The 15,118-nt window shown below is 40.6% G+C and overlaps 2 protein-coding genes across 2 annotated transcripts in view; both read right to left on the bottom strand.

Annotated features, from left to right (window-relative positions):
• Nucleotides 1–265: 265 nt before the first annotated feature.
• Nucleotides 266–5,669, bottom strand: cry-dash (cryptochrome DASH). Its single transcript, XM_031281984.2, has 14 exons — nt 5,404–5,669; nt 4,241–4,413; nt 3,723–3,816; nt 3,494–3,624; nt 3,207–3,355; nt 2,671–2,759; nt 2,486–2,559; nt 2,293–2,382; nt 2,086–2,165; nt 1,959–2,018; nt 1,659–1,816; nt 1,318–1,437; nt 961–1,137; nt 266–765 (listed from the first exon to the last, which is right to left on the bottom strand). The coding sequence occupies exons 1-14, from the start codon at nt 5,464–5,466 to the stop codon at nt 658–660; spliced, it is 1,566 nt and encodes a 521-aa protein (XP_031137844.1). The 5' UTR covers nt 5,467–5,669; the 3' UTR covers nt 266–657.
• Nucleotides 5,670–7,685: 2,016 nt separating this feature from the next.
• map3k22 (mitogen-activated protein kinase kinase kinase 22) overlaps nt 7,686–15,118 on the bottom strand; it is a 40,717-nt gene continuing 33,284 nt past the window's right edge. The window contains exons 14-18 of the mRNA XM_031282037.2: nt 14,275–14,423; nt 13,991–14,122; nt 12,268–12,397; nt 10,814–10,991; nt 7,686–9,825 (exon numbers count right to left, since the gene is read on the bottom strand). Coding sequence (XP_031137897.1) covers nt 9,597–9,825; nt 10,814–10,991; nt 12,268–12,397; nt 13,991–14,122; nt 14,275–14,423 — 818 coding nt within the window. The 3' untranslated portion in view covers nt 7,686–9,596. The remainder of the gene's footprint in view (nt 9,826–10,813; nt 10,992–12,267; nt 12,398–13,990; nt 14,123–14,274; nt 14,424–15,118) is intronic.

Raw genomic sequence — 15,118 nt, 5'->3', positions numbered from 1 at the left:
TTGTTACTGTACTGGCATTATCGGTTGTTTTTTTTTATTGATGAGTGAAGGCTTGCAGCAGCGGGCATTACATAAATACTTGGCGGAAAAATAAGAGTGTTTCTGTTCCCTTTTCTTGCCTACACTCCCAACTGTCCCTGAAAGCTTGTCTCTACCTCCTTTCTTTGATAATATTTAATATAAAACTGAAATCAGGATGTCAAGATTCAGTCTAATGCAAAAGGTGCAATTCACTGCATTGCATAACAAAATCACACAACAAAAATACAATTCAATTTGCCATTTTTACTTTGTAACTGCCACAAATAGGCAACCTCTGAACTGTATATCCAAACAGACGGAAGGAGATTGCAAAGAAAAACAATTTGCACAAAAACATCAGCAGACAGCTTATTCACTGCATCAAAACTGAAAACCCCAGTGTGACTTTCATTGTTGCTGCAGTCTAAGAGGAAACAAGTCCATAAAAGGTGCTTAATGAGGGCTATTACTCACAAGAACTGATGTGGAGATCAGACAACTTCAAGTATTCAAGCGTGAGTATTGCCTCAAATCCTAATCAGACAACTTCCCAGAATCAATACGACACAGATTTTACAGCAACATTTGCATCACAGGAGCTTCCATCCACACGTTCAGTGTTTGTTTTCAGGAAGATCACAGGTTTTTGCTTCTGGAGAAATAGAAATCGATGCCTCTGTCCCGATGTTGTTTGGGGGTCTGAGATGGGCCTTTCTTTCCTCTTGGTGAAGGCCCTGTGCCATTCTGGGGGAAAAAAGGAATCAAACAGTTACTTTAATAGTTTAAAAGACAGTGAGGCAACATTGTCTCTTTCAAGTTAAAACTATTAAATATTATTGTTTGTTAGTGGTGAACGAAGTAAACAAAAAAAAAGGATAGAAAAGGTATCACAGCAGCAGCACCTAATACTATCCACTTCCCTTTCTCTCAAACACCCACCGGTTTCTTGTTAACGTGTCTGCTCCATTCAGGCGCTGTGACGATGGGGGCGGGGTAGGTCTCACCAAGGGACACATGAGCATGTGACAGCGAAGCAGTGCTGAGGGTCCAGGGCGTGTGCACGTCAGCTCCCCTGATCCCCTGCAGCTCAGGCACCCACAGCCGCACATAGTCACCCTAAAACAGATGCATGGGTAACCAAAAAAATTACTCAACGCAGTGACTGAAATTTCGATATTACAGCTTTCTTCACATTTCCCTGATTTCATCACCATCATGTGACAGCAAACAATGCTATGCTCCAAACAAAAGGGAAATGAAACTACAGTAACGATTCATGCATCTTCTCAAACATACATTGTTGTCGTAGTCGAGGCCTTGCTTGATCATGTTGAACTTCCTGTTCTCTCTGGGGTCATTTCCTATGCCAGCGCTGTATAGCCAGTTGCCATAGTTGCTGCAGACATCATGGTCAATCTTTAGAGGAAAATTAAATATATATTAATAATATTATTATAAATAATATGAGGGAAAGGCACTTGTGAGTATCATCATCTATACATACATATAAAAGGAATCAAGTGCTGAGCTAAGTACTTAAGAAACTAATTATTCCATATCTCAATAATCCATTTATTACACAATTAATTATGTACTTTAAAAAAAAAAGTTAAAAAACTGATTTGAAACCTACTTACCAGAAGGTATTCAAACCACTCAGCTCCCATCCTCCAATCGAGGCCCAGGTCTTTTGTGAGGAAGCTAGCAACATTTTGCCGCCCCCTGTTGGACATAAAACCCGTCATTGCCAACTCTCTCATGTTGGCATCCACGAAGGGCACTCCTGTTTGTCCCTCTGTAGTTACAAATTATATTTATTTTCAGCTACTGATACATATGTTATACATACACTTTCAATGCACATCTTTCAAGACACTAATTGATTATTTTTTTTTATTAAGGAACAATGCAAACAAAAAAGGGAAAATGGAACAAACCTTTCCATGCATTGAAAAGCTTCATGTCCTTTTTCCACGGAACAGATTTGTCCTGAAGTCCTAAGATAAAATTACCATGATCATTACATTCCTTTATACAGTGTTAAAAAACTTGAGCTCATTTTACCTTTGATTTGAAACAATCTGTTTCCGTACTTGACGCCTACAAACTTAAAGTAATCCCTCCACAAAAGTTCAAATATGACCCTGAAAGAAAGCAGTGAAGAAAATTTTTTATTATTTGCGACTAAATAGTGGCCTATGATAGAATAGATTTTATTGTTTTGTATCTCACTCAGCTAAGTATTCCAGTCCTTTCTAACTCCAGACTCACCAGTATGTGCTCTGATTGGCTGTTCGCTCCCTCTCATACTGCTGGATCTGATGATAAATATACCTGGGTGAAATGCAACCCATCGCCAGCCTGCCAGAGGAGCACCGTTATATATAGATATATTTCTAAGAAATGGAACATTAAACTCTAGTAAGTAGGCATTCAGCAGAGGAAATACTACAATAACACTTACCAAGGTGCAAATTTAGTGGAATAATCCACACCAGTCAAGCCATTACGAGTCTCCTTGTAAGTTGCAACTGCATCCTACAAAACAGACAACATATATTTATTACATATACAGTACATAGTAGATAATATAAATATGAGTTTTATAAGCAGCCATTAGTGCCTGTTTGTAATGGAAATTGTACTCACAGTGTCCCAGAAATAGTGTTTGAGTCTGGCCAGAGCTTGACTTTCACCACCACTGCAGGGAAAGGCTGAGCGAGGATCAGCCACAGGCTCTAGAGGAATAAGACAAGAGACGCATTTCAGCATCCGACTGATTTCATACATGTTGAACACTCCCTGATGTGCATTAAGATGCACATAATCGTAAAAGCTTAAATCATATACATGGAATTCGAGCCCGTCTGCTCGCTCACCGGCACTTAATGAGGAAATCTGTGCTCAGTAGTCTGCCTATTGAATTCTGAAAGTAGCAGCAGTGTGGATTTATTTAATAGAGGCACTGCATAAAATGAACAATGTGTGCTTCCTTATTGCCAGTAGCATGTACACACAAAAGTTAATTTAATGAGTGTATAAAATAAATGTACAGGAATTTGTCTTGGTGATACAAATTCACAGAAAATAAAGACACAAAGGGGAAGTGCAAGATATAATGTATGACTCATACAGTTTGAATTAAAACATGTGGATTGAGCAGATAAGACATTAGAATTTTGTACCTGTCTGTTCCAGGTCCTCTGCTGTAGGAATGGCTCCCTCCTCCAGCCCTTGGGGGAGAGGCTTTAACTGCTCGGGGTTTGGGAACAGAGGCCTCACCCTGCTCTGGGTCTCCACTGCTTTCCTGAACTGAGTGTAAACATCAGGCAGCCTAACAAACCAGGAGGAAATGTTACAAGATATTCTAAAAATTACTTAATCTAAATCTCTCATAAAATTGCCAGAATCAAAACAGGACGTTAAGCCGGACTTGGGGGCTTTGTCCCAGGCAAGCCACATCCTCTTTCACCTGGATATGTGGTGAAATGGAAGATCCTCTCTATGGTACAGTGTAGACCCCCAGCAGGTGTGAACTTTGACCTTCATCTGTGCACAGACATCCTTCACTCGTTTCTCGACATTAAGTTCTTCCGAAGTTACCTGGAACATGAGCACATGAAGGAAAAACTGTAAAATCACCAGACGGTGTAATGTAAAGTCATGATAATTACAATAAGAGGGAGACTGTTCAAAACTACCTCCTCATGGAAAGCCACAGTGCTGACAGAGCCCAGTTGCTTGAGGAGTTCGGCAACTACCTCCTCTGGCTTACCCTGTCTCACCACGAGGTTGCTGTCACACACACACACATAAAAACAAACACACACACACAAAATAAGTCCCAGTCAACACCATGCCAGGCAAGCTGCATCCTGGGTAGAGAGCTAGTAATTTCCCCCTCGCTGAACAGAAAAAAATGATGGGAACAGTGTGTCCAGCACCCATGTTAACATAAACATAACCCTCTATAAGCTCAGGTGTGTCCTGATCCTGTTACATCTTTATCAATTAAATCCTAAAAAGCAGAGTGTTCGTGTAACAATAACATACGGTCACAATCACGTTTAAACATTGCAAACACATTATGGGTCTTTGATGCTATTACAAAGACAGTGCTAAACTGTGGGAAAAGTCAGCAAGTTAAATAAAACAGTAGAAGACAAATAAATTGAGGTCATACACAGTAAGACAAGTAAACAAACAGCTGTCTAGTTACCTGCCCTTGTTGAGCAATGTGTTTCTGAGGTCCCTGATACTCTCCAGTAAGAAGCGCAAGCGGAAAGGACCAGTCTTTGGTAGGTTGTAGTTGTACGTTCCCACATAATGTCTAGGGTCGAAGCAGTACAGTGGGACAATCAACTCTGCATTTCTTTGAGCCCAGTGGAAAAGCTGCATGTAGTACAAAGTATGGGTTATACCATCATCTCTTAGGCAAAGGGATGACTATTTAAAAATAGTATATTTAATACTATGACTAAACTGCTAAACTACTTCTGTGAGTGCACTGCTATCGTATAAAACTAAGGCTTACGTGCAGTTTAGTGTCACAAATTATTTTCCAAAAACTGAGTGTCCCAAATGATGAGGGGCTTATTTGAGACAGGTTAAGGTTAGGGTTAAAGGTAGGGGTAGGGTAGCACAGGTGGTTTAGCAGGTTCATAATTAATTAAGGACATTGTATGGGGAATTTGGGACACTAAACTGCACGTAGGACATTGTATGGGGAATGTGTGACACCAAACTGCACTAAACCTAAAACTAAACCATGCCAGCTATTGTTGAAAGCACATCACCTGAAATAATAATTTTATGTTTAAGGGACACTAAAAGTATGCCAATGCATGTTCATGTGTGCAACACATAGACTGTATATATTAGTATTAGTATACTAATATATACAGTCTATGGTGCAACATATGGAAAATCCCGTCTTTTATTTTGAAAAATTAAACCTGAAGTCGTAGCTAGCTAGCTACATGATGACTTGAGGAGCCTTTGTCTTACAACCACGATATACATGAAATTACAAGGTGGGGACGAAAGGCAGGTTATGAAGAATACTTTGACATGTCATTCGTGCAGTTTTTGTGATGAATTAAAAATTTCTGGTCATTTAATTTTGAAGAGGCTTTTATTGTCGAAGATGAAAAGCCGGAAGTAACATTGTTTTTGCTGGGCGAAACTAGCTTAGCTAATGCTTGTGCTAAACACACTACATAATAAGCTGAAAATGTCCTCGTAAAGACGGTAACAAAGGAAATACTACACGTCAGGCACATAACGTGCAACAGGCACGTTTACGTGTAACGTTAAGTTAAACAGTTGCTCTGAAGTTGAAAGACGACTAACGTTATATGGACTCATAACAGATTGTCTTACCTCGTTGTCGTGGAGACGCAAGTCGTTTCTTAGTAAACATATGATTATACGGGCGGTAGACATACTTGTAGTTTTCAATATAGCTAGCTAGCAGCAATAACTTATCTGCTACGTATCAGCAAGCAGCGTCTGTCGGTCCTCAGTGCCTGGCTGCCAGTGTTATGTCATTCGCTAATGAGTCGTTCAGACAAACGAATCTTTTCGGTGAACGAAAAGATCCGAACCGCTTTTTGAAAGAGCCGTTCTTTTCTCAGTTTACCGAAGATGTTGTCATGAATTGGAGCACTGTCTTTTTTTCAGCACCTGTTGTTTCACAGATGTAGCTAATTCAGTGTAGAAATGTGGGACTTTTACTTGGTAAAATCTCCAAACTGATACAGTAAAAATGTTTCAGTATAGTCAGAAATGTCCTGAAGTCGCGACCTCTAGCTCACCCAGTAAGAGCGTGCGCCCCATGTAGGCTGAGGCCTTTGCAGCGGCCCGGGTCGAATCCGACCTGCGGCCCTTTGCTGCGTGTCATCACCCATCTCTCTCCCAGCTTTCCTGTCTATCCACTGTCACTCTGAAATAAAGAGACAAAAGCCCCAAAAAAATAATCTTAAAAAAAAGAAATGTCAAATAGTCATTCATTGTCTGGAATTACGGATGAATGACACTTAGCACCTCAAGTTTCAGATTTGAAGTCATTTTAAAGGTAGAAAAGTGGGATTTTTACTCAGGAAAATCTCTAAATTGAACATTTTCTTAATTTATGCATTTGGTTATAAATTGATGATGTAGGTCCCATTTTGCAAAAGTTTGCTGAAACAAGTAGGCCTACCCAGTCGACGATGCTGAATGTGCAGCTCACTTAAAATGCTTTTTGTTCCACAAGGAAAATATTATATTTATTGATGTGTTTTGTGAAATCTTCATTTTGTCTCTTCTGTAACAAATGCAGACTCTTATTCCTCCATGACAAATATGTACAATGCACTGTTGTGGCTCCACCAGTGTTTGTGCTTCCCTCAAGGTAGTTGAGTTGGGTCACTATACTGGGGATAGACTTGTTCAAAGCTTTAAAATGGAAAATATGTACTGATCGCAATCAACTTCTAAAAAAAGCCTTAGACCCATTTGCAGGTTTTTGTATTGGCCGACCTCTGGGAGGTGAATTTATATCATGCAAATTGCATATTGAAATTGCTTCATGAAACATTAGACTGTGTCCTAAATGTGGATACTGGCTGCTTAATCACCTTGATACCAGAGGCTTTGTACAACCAACACTTCTCCCTTAGCCTCCTCATAGTATACAATTAAATTCTGTATGGTGGAGCAAATGAAGAGATCCCCTTGCTTGGACTTTTACAAGCCACTGTTACCTGTGGCTCAAGGTCTCTTTCGGTTTCCCTCATGGTGGCTAGTATACGTGAAGGTGTGCTGGGGTTGGATTTGTTCAGAGCTATTGACTGGACAATCTTTATTGACCCCAACAAGCGTTTTAGCACCAACTGCAGGCTCTACTCCACAAGGCCTACCTGCAAATATACAGTATAGGGTTGGTGTTATGTAAATGAAATGTGGTGTGGGTCTACTGTGTAAGGGTTTTCGCCGGGTGCTTCGAGTGTTTCTGCCACATTCAGTGACTATAAACGCTGGTTCATCAACATTAAAAAACAAAACATATTTCAGTAAAGAGCTCCAGTCGTGCCTTACACCCAAGCTACCATTTCTTCCATCCCAGCTGACCTCTGCCCTCTAAACTCTCAGGGCCACCTCAGTGATATGTACGGGTTTACACCGAGTGATCCGGTTTCTCCCACATTCAATGCATATATTCAATGAAAATTAAAACATATGTTTTACATATCATTTGTAAAGGCTGTAAATATTCAGATTCAGACTGAAGTTAAAGAACAAAGAACACAGTGGAGGTTTACACCTAGTCTTGTTTTAAAGATGGTTCATATGTTGACTTTTTTTTATCATGAATAAAAATGCAATCCATTTATCAATTAAGTTCTCCACATGAAACAAAAGGAAAACATGATTGTGAAAGAGGATGGATTCAAAATATATCCATTAAGTTATAAAATAATTATACATTTTGAAGCATGTGTGGTAACTTCTCTCTCTTTGTCGTCATTGTCAGCTGTAACCCGATGTAGTACAAAATAATTAGCTCCATAGAAAAAACAACTAGAGTAACTGCTTTGTGGATACAACTCATTCTTTTGATACACAGTCAAGGGCAATGTGATCACAAAACAACATAAGAAAATCTAAATAATAGAAGAAAATAGTTTTAGACCTTGGATTTATTAAGTTAAATGTACAAAAGATCAATGACTTGATACATTTCATGTTTCAAAGCTTTGTCACTTAAGACAAAACACACTCTGTCCCAATCGAAAGCCTCCCAGTCTTTTCATATTGCCTGCCAGCTCTCAAAGAGACAATCATACATCACAGTACAATCTACTGTATAACGAGCTATTTCATCAAATAGATTTGTATATAATGTAAAGAAATTTCCTACAAAAGTGCAGAACAATATGTATTTACAGTATAATCTTTATTTTTTCATATAAAAGAACTTCAGCAAATCCTGTGTGTGCTCTCTACTGAACAGCTGCTCACCTTATTAAGAAGCTTTCTGCTTTGGCAGTGAACATTTGTGTTTATAAGCAGATTCAGATAAGGCACTGACAAGGGTCCACAACAGATTTGAACAATCTTTAAGTGCCACTGTATTACAGCTAGTCACTACACCTCCAACTTCAATCTCCACAGTTAAAGTTTTATCTCACCTCCATTTTATAGAATACAGCATTTAGCTACATATTTCCAACTTGACCCTTTATGGCGACTTGTAATATGATCTCAAATGACATCACTCAGAGCAAGGTGTGCTGTCAAGTGGCCATTAAGTGACCCATTTATATAGTGTGGAAAGCAAAGTAAAGGCATGGGGTGACTGGATTCATACTGAAGTTAAAACAAAAATGTATAAGAGATGCATAATTCAATCGAACTTCACATCTTTTCATACTCAACACACAATGTGACGTCAATGCATCTGATTTGGTCTGTGCACGAAGCTGCCGTAACATGGAAAAGGCTATAGGGCTCTAAGGTGACAAAACAATCCAACATGACTAATACTGCACATGAACATAGCCTAAAGTTTCTGCAACTTTTCTTTGGCCACTTTTTTCAATGGAGTCGAGGCTCACTGCATGGGAAGCTGGAATGGCTGTCACAGACTCCAACAGTAGTGTTGGTATTGCTTAATAGACATTGCACAATGATGCAAAAGTTTGGTTCTTTTTTTCTTTACACAATTCTCCATACAAAATGATTTTTTAAAAAATGCTTCAAATAGAAAAATATCTCCTCAGTTGATTATCCTGCATGTTGGAAATGTTTCAATGCATGATATCAAAAGTGCAATGTTGACAGTCCTTCTAAATGGGGTTCTGAGTGCCATGAAAGTAGGGTAATGCAACCCTCTAAGATGTTTAAAAAAAGACATTCTTACTTACAAATTCTTATTGTAAGGCGTTGACAAAAATTCATTTACATTTTTTAAGTGACAATAGAAAACTCATCGGCTAAGATGACTTTGTATGTGTTATTGTATGTCATATAAAAATATTTTACCATCTTAATTTCACACACAGCTAACTGAGACTGATGAGTTACTTACAGTACTATCCGATGTGATCAATGTCACCAGTCAGTCACGCTTACATAGCGTCTGGCCAAACCTGGACACTGTCCTTTGACAGAAAATGAGAGTAAAGACCCAGAAAGCTTGAGACCCCACTGCTCTCTAACTTGTGTCACTTTTCCTGCTCTTGTTAAAGGACTGCAGTCTGCAGCTTGTGAGACTGCTAAGTGCTTTCTCGCGAGTCCCCTCCTGAGGCAACACGCTGCGACGCCTCGGAGGACTCTGGCGGTCTGACAGCAGTCAACCTGGCCTCTCCGTGAGTAATCCAGGTTGTGCTAGTTGGTGAGAGACACAGGAGTCCTGACAAGGCAGACACTGGTGATAGATGGCAGGGCAGGAATTTGAAGTGATGCTGAGCCCTGGAGTCTGGTGACGAAAGAGAGGGGGACCCTGGGGATGGGGCGGGCCAGAGAGGAGGGGAGGTCCCAGGACCGCAGAAGCCTCACAGGCAAAGGGAGGGGAGGGGGGTCCGCCGGCCTCAGAAGCAGCCCTGGACGAATGGGTGGCTGAGCAGAACGTCTGCAGTGGGCCGCCACTTCTCTTCCACAAACACCTGCCGCAGAAAGTCCCTGCCTGCGTCGGACACACTATCGGGAAGCACAGGCTTTGTAGGCTGGGTGGCGATCTTAAAAATGGCTGCCATGGCCTCGTACTCGGCCCATGGAGGTTTCTGGGTCAACATTTCCACAACCGTGCAGGCAACACTCCTGAGGACAAACAACATCCAGCAGGGTTGGTTGATTGTGAGAACATCTAATTTAATCACATTGGCATCAAATATTAGTTCACAAGTAGATTAATAGGTTGTTACGTTTCTATGCATTTATGTTTATACTTATTGTACAAACTGGGGTTGTACGCCACGGCATGTATATTACAGCTGTAACTGGTTTTATTTCCCCGTAATACAGTAAACTTGAACTGAACTGTCACCTGCAATTGGCTCACATACAGTACATACCACCAAAGCAAGACTGAATTATTGCTACATGTATTGTACCTGCATTATTTACACGACAGAGCATTCTTTTTTTTAAAATGACCACAATGACCGAAACGATGAGTCTAGTATATATATATATATATATATATATATATATATATATATATATATATATATATATATATAGATATATATAGATAGATAGATAGATAGATAGATAGATAGATAGATAGATACACATATCACATAGTCATATTCATTAAAACTGTTGTTGTACTAGCAGTCATAGTGCTAGTGCCCCGGGTTCAGAACATTGGGAGACAATCTAATCTCACATACGCTTCACAAATGTGGTATTTACTGCATTGGGTTAGGTTACATTATATTTTTCGGTGTTAGTGATGATTTATTCACCAACACAAATTCATAATTCTGTTTTGTAATACAGAATTAAGATAGCATTCATGTCTTGGTGACTGCTATGTGTATAACTATAACTGGTCTTATTTTACCACTAACACAACTGTTTCCATTCAATGTATTGCTTTACCACCCATTTATTGAGGTACTTTATTGCTTTTACTGCAACAGTGTATTTTTGTGCTTGTAATAAATATTTCTGTGCTACAACAGTCTAATATTGCTTTTACTGCAACGGTCTATTTTTGTGCTTGTAATAAATATTTCTGTGCTTCAACAGTCTAATATCCCCTCTGGGCCTCATTACAGTTCCATCTGATCATATTCCTTACCATACATCAGCTTTGCGGCCATAGCCCTCCCCGTTGATGACTTCAGGGCTCATCCAGTAGGGGGTGCCAGTGACGGACTTGATTCCTGTACCAGACATGCAGATGGTCTGGATACGTTTGCTGGCTCCAAAGTCTCCCAGCTTCACGTTCCCTGAGGAGTCTCTCAGGATGTTAGCACCTGGCGGAACGAAACAAAATGAGCTCAGAGGTATTTAAGAGTCTCCCGAGGACTGTCAATATCCTGGGATACTTTGACTTTGGTTCAATTAATGTAGTTACAGTGCGGTTTCAAAGTGCATGGGCCAGCACGTCAACTGACTGAACAACCTGAGGGGGAAGGTCAACTTTTCCTCTGGCTTGGATGGAACACTGGCAGAATTATTTATAAAATGTCAAAGTATACCTTTTAGCAATCTTTATAAAAATACCACAGTGACTCAAATCTACAAACACTTTTGCCTCATTGGTTTACACAAATCAGAAAATTAAATATTGCATCAACTGTCTGCTTTCACATGGATCGAACCCCAACACCCTTCCCTCCTTCTTCTTTGGTCATTTTCCGACATGTAGCTGTGTCTATCCCGTTTCCTTTAGGCGCTCCACTTGTTTGATCAGTGACTAAAGTACACCACTCAACACTCACTCTCTCCACACCCAGTGTAGGATGGAGGGCTGCAGAGAAGAGATTGAGAGTGACTATAACTGTAAATATGTGACCTTTACTCTTAACTTCTCGGTTCTTTAACCTGTTTCCACTGCCTGTATGTTTGTTGTAAGAATGTGTGACAGTCTCCATTAAATCATGTTAACTGCATTTAAGGCTTTATTTGGCAACATTAAATTCACAGAAACTTTATAGTCTAATGTCACGGCTATGGTGCCAAGCTCTTTCCAAAAACCGCATGTGCTGACAGCTCTTTTACAACATACAGAGGAGCTCTTGTGTGGTGAGATGAGCACACACACACCATATATTACACATGAAGAGCATTTTTAAGTGGAAAATCCCACCCACATATATACTCTCATTGGGCCTGCCTGTGTCCTGTGAGACCTGCTATCTTTTTCCCCCCAACCAGACGGTATATTTCCCTCTTCTTGGCCGCGGCTGAACGAAACAGTGACTCCCAAAAGCTGCGGGCAGCCAAACTAAAGCCTTTCCATCCGGTGTTACATTTTTAGACTGGCCAATTTCACCAGCATGGAGCCTAATATATCTCAAAGGGGAGTTCAAAATAGCACATTTTTTCCAGGCTCCTTCTGTAGACGGCGAATAATGTCAACCAGAATAAAATGAATGAACCTGGAGTTTTCTCAGCAACAGTTGCTGCAATATGAATCATAAAGCAAGACTTTATGCAGTTTGTCTGCATCTCAAGTGTATGTGTTCACTGGTTACAAATCCAATTAAAACCCTATCCTGACCTTCGCTAGCTTGCTGTTTTGGTTACCTTTGATGTCTCTGTGTACAATCATGTTGCTGTGCAGGTAGGAGACTCCTTGGAGGATCTGCCTGGTGTATCTCCTCGTCACCTTCTCTGTCAGGGCCCCATAGGCTTTTAGCTGGTCCTTTATTGAGCCCTGGAGAGACAGCAAGAGAGCGAGAGAGAATGAGTGGAACTCAGCAAGGTTGAGAAATGCATTTATGATCTTCATATTGGCTGTTAAAGTGCTCATATTATGTTTTTTGGGTTTTTCCCTTTCCTTTATTGTGTCATATATCTTTTTTGTGCACGTTATAGGTTTACAAAGTGAAAAAGCCCAAAGTCCACCCCAAAGGGACTTACCATCTCCAACAGAAAACACTGTTCACAAACTGCTCCAAACAGCTCTATTGTAGTCCAGCCTTTACTTCTGTGACAAACGTGCGTCACTTTGTAACACGTTATAATGCTTGCATAGCTGCTAGTGTGGCACGCCCTCATACTCTGCTTCCGACTGGGTAGTAGTCCTTACCGAGGTACTGCGCATGTGAGACTCCCAACAAAGATGGAATAGAAGTGCGTTGCCTCACTCTGTAGCTCAAACAGAGAGCTCATCACACAGGGTGAAAAGAGGAGCTGCAGCAATGTGCAGTACAACAAAAATATGGTGTTTTTTTTTAATTAAACCATGTAAACCTATTCTAATATAACCTCTAAATACAATTATGAACCTGAAAATGAGCATAATATGAGCACTTTAACTAATATTATTGTCACAGCTGTAGGGTATAAAATGATCTGCTTTGGAAGGACGTGTATAATGGATATGAAATGGTTCAGCGTCTGTCTGTCTTTAAGGAAAATAAGCATACTTGCAACATTTTCCAGCTGAAGCAGATTCATTTTGTTTTTTTTACAAAAGTGTCCTCTGAGCCAAAAGTACAAAAACTGAGTATATAAACACACAATGTGCTGAAAGAAATCTGCATGATTTTAAGTCCAAACACCTTCTATGTCCTGCATTTCCTTTCATTTCCTGTTTTCAGTTCCTCGTGAGGAAATCACAGGAGCAAAGACCTGATCCAGTAACACCTGTGACGCAGTTTATGTCTCACACAGTATAACAAAACTTCTCCCTCTTCACTTTCAGCTGTCAGCAAGACACCTCAACAGCTCTCTGACTCTCAGAGGGACACTTGCCCCCCCCCACCCCAGGGGCAACTAAAGTGTTATCGGTCAGCTACAGCGGTGCAGCCGTGCAGAGCAGTCACACACAAACTTGGCTTTGGCACCTACCCTCCTGCCTCTGCCAAAAAACTCCAGTGAAACATAAACATTTCCAATTTCCAGACAATGTGTGACTAAGACACTCAACGCCACTCAGAAAAAAAATGCCCAGGAAATATTAAAACCAGGCTCAGGGACAGGGTCCACAGGCGACAGCAGCTCATTAAGGCGCTCATTTAGTGAAAAAAATTATCTCATAAACTTAGCTGTTCTGCTGACATCCACCACTGAGCAAAGGTTTGTTGACAGCTGGTGACATTTCAAAATTGGTTTTAACAGATGTGGCCAGTATGGGTTTGACTTGTTTGTCTTCAAACGTCTGTGTACCTATCTCTGCAGCCAAAACAACTCAAAATATGACGTTCTCAGACATTTATCTGTATTGTATCTCAATCTAACTTCAATGACTGTGACTTATACACGTTTCAATATATTCAAATGAAAAGCCCTGCAGAATACGTACCCCGGGCATAAACTCCACAAAAATTGTGAGTTTCCTCTGTTCAAGGTCCCGAAGACAACCATAGTACTGTACAATCCGCTCATGATGCAGATTCTTCAGCAGCTGAATTTCACACTCCAGAGCATTCACCTCCTACAGAAAAAAATGTTTGAATTAAGGAAAGCACAGAGCACTTAAAATATGAAGCATTTTTAAACTTGAATCATAAAATCACTGTTTTATGCCCTAACATACACACGCAGTCTGTGACTTATTCCAAACAGGTGTGAGGTGTTCTCTCTCACCTTGCTGGTTTCTTGACAGTCGGTATCAAAGGGCACCTGCTTGGCGGCCAGCTCACGGCCTGTGTCGGCATCATAACAGAGGTAGACCTCCCCGAATGCCCCGCGCCCCAGGAGCTTTCCTTGTCGCCAGTTGACTGGTGCCCGCGGCGCTGCAGAAACAAGAACACCACATGATGAAAACCCACCAATAATTCATTTGGTTGCTAAGCCCCCAGAGGCAGACAGATCCACTGTGATATACTGATTTGAGAAAACACTGAAGCGTGCATCAAAATCCACCCGCAAGACCCGACTGTACCTCACCAAGACCAAAAGACGTCAAAAATCCACCACAGGGTTGTTAACTAATCCCCACCGCAGACCCTCTCAGATAGGGAAAGCCCTGATATCTGAGTCAAACCACGATCAGCATACAGAAAGCCAGCAAAACCTAATGAATCTCAACGACTTTCATCTTCACAGGCCCAGACTCTGAGACTTTGTTTTGGTTTTAACAGGCTTCTTTGTGGCCGGGTTAGACAGTCTGAGAAAGACACCGGAGACTGACATGTCAACCGCAGACTGCTGAGCTGAGCTTTCGATTCATGACAAAGACAATTTCTGGGCAATGCATACTGCGGACTGAATGAGGACAGAAGTGAGCCTGTGGATGGATGATGAGAGGGGAATTCTGCATGATGTGACATACAGTATTACTGTACATTAATTCTACTCCCTTGGACTAAAAATTAAATCAAGTTTGACAGCCATAGAGTATTCACTTAGAGGAAATTATCTTTGTCTTTAATTCTTGTAACTCCCCTTTTTTCAGCTTGAACAATTAAGTCACACTGTTATTCATTAA

This window comes from Sander lucioperca, chromosome 1, assembly GCF_008315115.2.
Source record: "Sander lucioperca isolate FBNREF2018 chromosome 1, SLUC_FBN_1.2, whole genome shotgun sequence".
NCBI classification, from domain to species: domain Eukaryota; kingdom Metazoa; phylum Chordata; class Actinopteri; order Perciformes; family Percidae; genus Sander; species Sander lucioperca.
This window is presented reverse-complemented; position numbering and strand designations above follow the sequence as displayed.

Excerpts from the sequence above, each read along its gene's own strand:
- cry-dash (XM_031281984.2), bottom strand. The coding sequence starts at position 5,466 with ATGTCTACCGCCCGTATAATCATATGTTTACTAAGAAACGACTTGCGT. Across the intron at positions 3,625-3,722 it reads CTGTGGCTTTCCATGAGGAG|GTAACTTCGGAAGAACTTAA; the intron begins GTAGTTTTGAAC and ends CTCATGTTCCAG. Across the intron at positions 3,356-3,493 it reads CCATTTCACCACATATCCAG|GCTGCCTGATGTTTACACTC; the intron begins GTGAAAGAGGAT and ends CTGGTTTGTTAG.